Genomic DNA, 3,724 nt, shown 5'->3' with positions numbered 1-3,724 from the left:
CCCCAAGAGTAGGATACTAGGCTTGAACACACTCCATAGGCCTTCTGGTTCTCTTGCCTTCTGGCCCTGGGACTAATAAGCATGAGGGAATTTAGCACTTTTGTCCACCATGCCCTGCAGGGACAGGCCAGTTGTTGAAGTGTCTCTCTCGGCTCCCTATAAGCTCCAAAGCCCCACAAATCCCGTGGGATGAGGGGAAGCACTGCCCACCCTCAAGTCCCTGGATCCTGAACCAGAGTCAGATTCGATACTGTAGTCACTTGGATCTCCAGATCACTTGCGCCTGCTAAAGATGGACTTCTTGCCAGGGTTCTTGTCACCCACACTTAGACCAATAAGGAGCCTCGCTTTCTACTCTTCCTGCTGTTGCATGTTCAGGTCCGATTTTGTCTCTAGCTTTCCCCGGACCTCAGACCTTGTTGCAGGTTTCAACCTTAACTTTTCTTTGATTACCTGGGCAACCAGAGCTTTTCGGTTGTCCCTTTTGACAGCCACAGCAAAGTCCAGCCATGTCCATGTGTTGTTGTGGTACTCCAGACAGGGTAGCACCAAGTTAAGGTCACCCCAGTCCACACTGTTCTTCTCACCCTTTTAACCTGACGCACAGTGGAACTTGTGGGATTTTTATGTATATAAAGGAGTTGTTCATGGCAGCTCGCTCTTTCATCTTGTCAATATCATCAGCTGGGTGCTCAGGTAATTTGCGAAATGATCTTCTGACTCCAGAACTCCGAGTCAAACCCTGTGCTACACCTTTCCCAGGGCCGAGTGGAACTGCATCATCTGTTGCCATCAGCTGCCGAGGCTTCACTACTGGAATTCCTGTTGTCACCAATTTGGACTTCTCCTCTTCATCACCAACTTCATCATCTCCCACATTTCGACCAGGAAAGAAAAATCCCATCATTCTATGGAAAAACTGGTGCGACAGCTGAATAGTGAGAGGCACCACATTAACCTCAAAGTGTTCCTTAACAGAGATACCCCCAACAGGTGGTCGGACTTTGCTGAAAAGGCGGAAGGCTAGCTGTCTCCCCGACTGGCAGGAACTCTGGGGCCGCAAAACCACCTTATAGATAGCATTGGGGAGAAGATTGTTCATAGTGAACCAGCCCAACTCCAGGAGATGTCCTGCTGTGTCATCAGACTTATTCACCTTGCTGTAGAGGAACCTTTGTAGCTCCAGCTCAGCGATTCCCAACTGTCCGTCTTCCTCGGTCAGGCGCCAACGTGCCTGAGCAAAGTAAAACTCAGTGCGACGGACTACACTCAAATCTTCCTGTTGTTTTTGCAGCTCCATTTTGTTGGCCCGCTGCAGTTGGAAATCCTTAAAACATCTGATGAGGATGTTGAGCTCTTCACTTTCCAGCTGCAGGTTGGCCTTTTCCTGGTTTAGCTGTAACTGGACATTAGCCTTGAGGGTGTTGAGGCAGACAATCTGCTGGCGACTCTGGGACAGCAGCAACCCATCTTCTAGTAGGAGTTCAGTGCTCATCTGTGCCATATCATAGTTGGCCGTGAAGCTTCGAAGGGGCAACTGATCCTCATCACGGTGGTACAGGAAATGCAGCAGCTTCAGTGTCCAAGTCAGGTGCCTCTTCTGACTATTCATAGACAACACCACACTTGTGTTCTCCATCTTCACCTTGACTTGGTCTGGCAGCTGCTCGAGAAGGTATAGGCCAGGCAGAGTTGGTTCAGCAAAGTCCTCTGTCAAATCTGAACAAGAAACAGACTTGGATTTCTGGCCTGGGGTCTGACACAGTAGTTGACTATGAAAGAGACCTTCATGGAGCTCAGCATGGAGCGTCCACAGATCCGTAGTGATAGCCCTCAGGTGCCAACTGCTGATGTCCACCTGTAGACACAGGTCCAGGGTCAGTGACAGTTCTACCAGGCATGTATCCTCCAGCTGACCACTCTTCAAGATTTTGCTATTGATCTTTGATAGGTTAACCTGACAGATTAGACCTTTCCCATCACTGTTCAAAAGAAATCTGCTTTTGCTGATCTGGATGTGCCACAAGGACTCGGAGGTGGCCACCTTGAGAACCATGATGTTTATGGCATCGACATGAATGGAGAATAGTTGGCAGAAGATCTTCAACAAGGAAGGGCTAAGAAACAGCTCCTTCTGCTCCACCTCCGTGTTCTGAGAGAATGGAGCAGACAAGCTAGAAACCTTCTGGAGGTCTGTTCTGATGCGTACTTATCCAAAGCACAATGGCACATAGTGTGGCAGATCATAGCTAAGGAGTTTTCTGGAAATCCACAAGTTGTCAATTTCCACCGTATGCTGGTGCTGCTGAAACTTAAGACTGACATTTTGGATCCAGAAAAATCGGAATGAGCCAATCTTTAGTTCTGCCTGCAACTTCCGCTGACACCACCTGGTGGCCAACCGGACCACAAGCCACAGGCCTAGGAAGAGTGCGCTAAGCACAACCAGCAGCAAGACCAACAGCTCGGAGAGAAGTAGAGGCATTTAGGTCCGGGTCCGGCCCGGCCTGGCCCTGACCCCCGCCATGCCGGGCCCCGACGCCGGAACCGCACAGTGCTGCGGTGGGCCTCGGCCTCGCCGCCCTATTGTAATTTAATCATGGTGACTGACGGGGGCGTTTCCTGGACATCAAATGCCAGGTTCCTTAGCCTATTCCAGTTTTAGACTAGACTGCACACCATCATCCTGCCTGCTGCATGACATCCTCCCGCTCCAGATGAAACACGATTTTGTGTGAATAATGCTCACACTTCGTGTTGATTGTAACTGATTATTATTTCGCAAGGCAAGCCAAGCTTAAACACTGGGGATATGCTTCTTTTGTACCATGTTTGCAGATTTCATTCATTTGAGCAAAACTGTTATTTCCAATGTTTTCATGAATAATTTGCTAGACTTTTTTTAAGAAACCAGTTATTATAAACAATAAATATTTCTGTTATAAACAGTTCACACTTCAGGTACACATAGGTTTCTTCCAACCCTTATAAATGGGCATAAACAAGACGTGTGTTTCTAAACAATTCCCATATGTGGTGATGTATGAGGGGAAAACTGTTAATTAGGAGATCACAGATAGTTTTACCAGAGGAATTTTCCCAGGCTTTAGTGGCTCCTCCTCTTCCCTTCCCTCATCAACACACAGACACTTACAGGGTCAAGAAGGATCAAGCCATGGAGAGAGCCATCTGGATTCTGAGTAGAGAGTCTCACATGTGTTGGTCTGGCAAAGCCACTCCCAATTCTTTTCATAATGTTCGTGATGAGCAACCATTTTCTTCCACATCATGATGTCAGCACCTGCCCCAATGTTGGTGAGAACTGGATAAAAGTTCTCAAGAAATTACACTCTTGAGGAACCTGGGATCTTCGGAGGGCTACAAAGGCAGCAACGGTCTCTGCATTCTAGGAGTGTGGGAAAACTGTACTCTGCAAATTTATATTCCCAGCAGTCAGGTACCATGAGATGTTCCTTAGATGAAGTTCAAGATCTACTCAAGTCTGACAGCAGGTGTGGGCCCAGCCTTAGCAATGGCCAGTGGGTTTCCATGAAGGTCACATCAACGAACTGACCTTCAATTTCGCTTTCCATAAACAGAGAAGGTTGCACTAATTTTTTTTGGTTTTGGTTTTGGTTTTTTTGTTTGTTTGTTTGGTTTGGTTTGGGTTTTTTTTTTTTTTTTTTTGGCTTTTCAAGACAGGATTTCTCTGTATCTTTGGAGC

General features: G+C 47.4%; 1 protein-coding gene across 1 annotated transcript; it reads right to left on the bottom strand.

The window, feature by feature from the left end:
• Positions 1 to 583: 583 nt before the first annotated feature.
• Positions 584 to 2,485, bottom strand: LOC121441905 (protein KIAA0100-like). Its single transcript, XM_041643312.1, is given in 1 exon segment — positions 584 to 2,485. A coding segment is annotated over 1 exon segment (1,902 nt).
• Positions 2,486 to 3,724: the final 1,239 nt, after the last annotated feature.

This window comes from Microtus oregoni, unplaced genomic scaffold, assembly GCF_018167655.1.
Source record: "Microtus oregoni isolate MIOR12 unplaced genomic scaffold, Mior012 000083F_ref0000379, whole genome shotgun sequence".
NCBI classification, from domain to species: domain Eukaryota; kingdom Metazoa; phylum Chordata; class Mammalia; order Rodentia; family Cricetidae; genus Microtus; species Microtus oregoni.
Note: the sequence above shows the minus strand (reverse complement) of the source record. Positions and strands in the feature narration are given on the sequence as shown.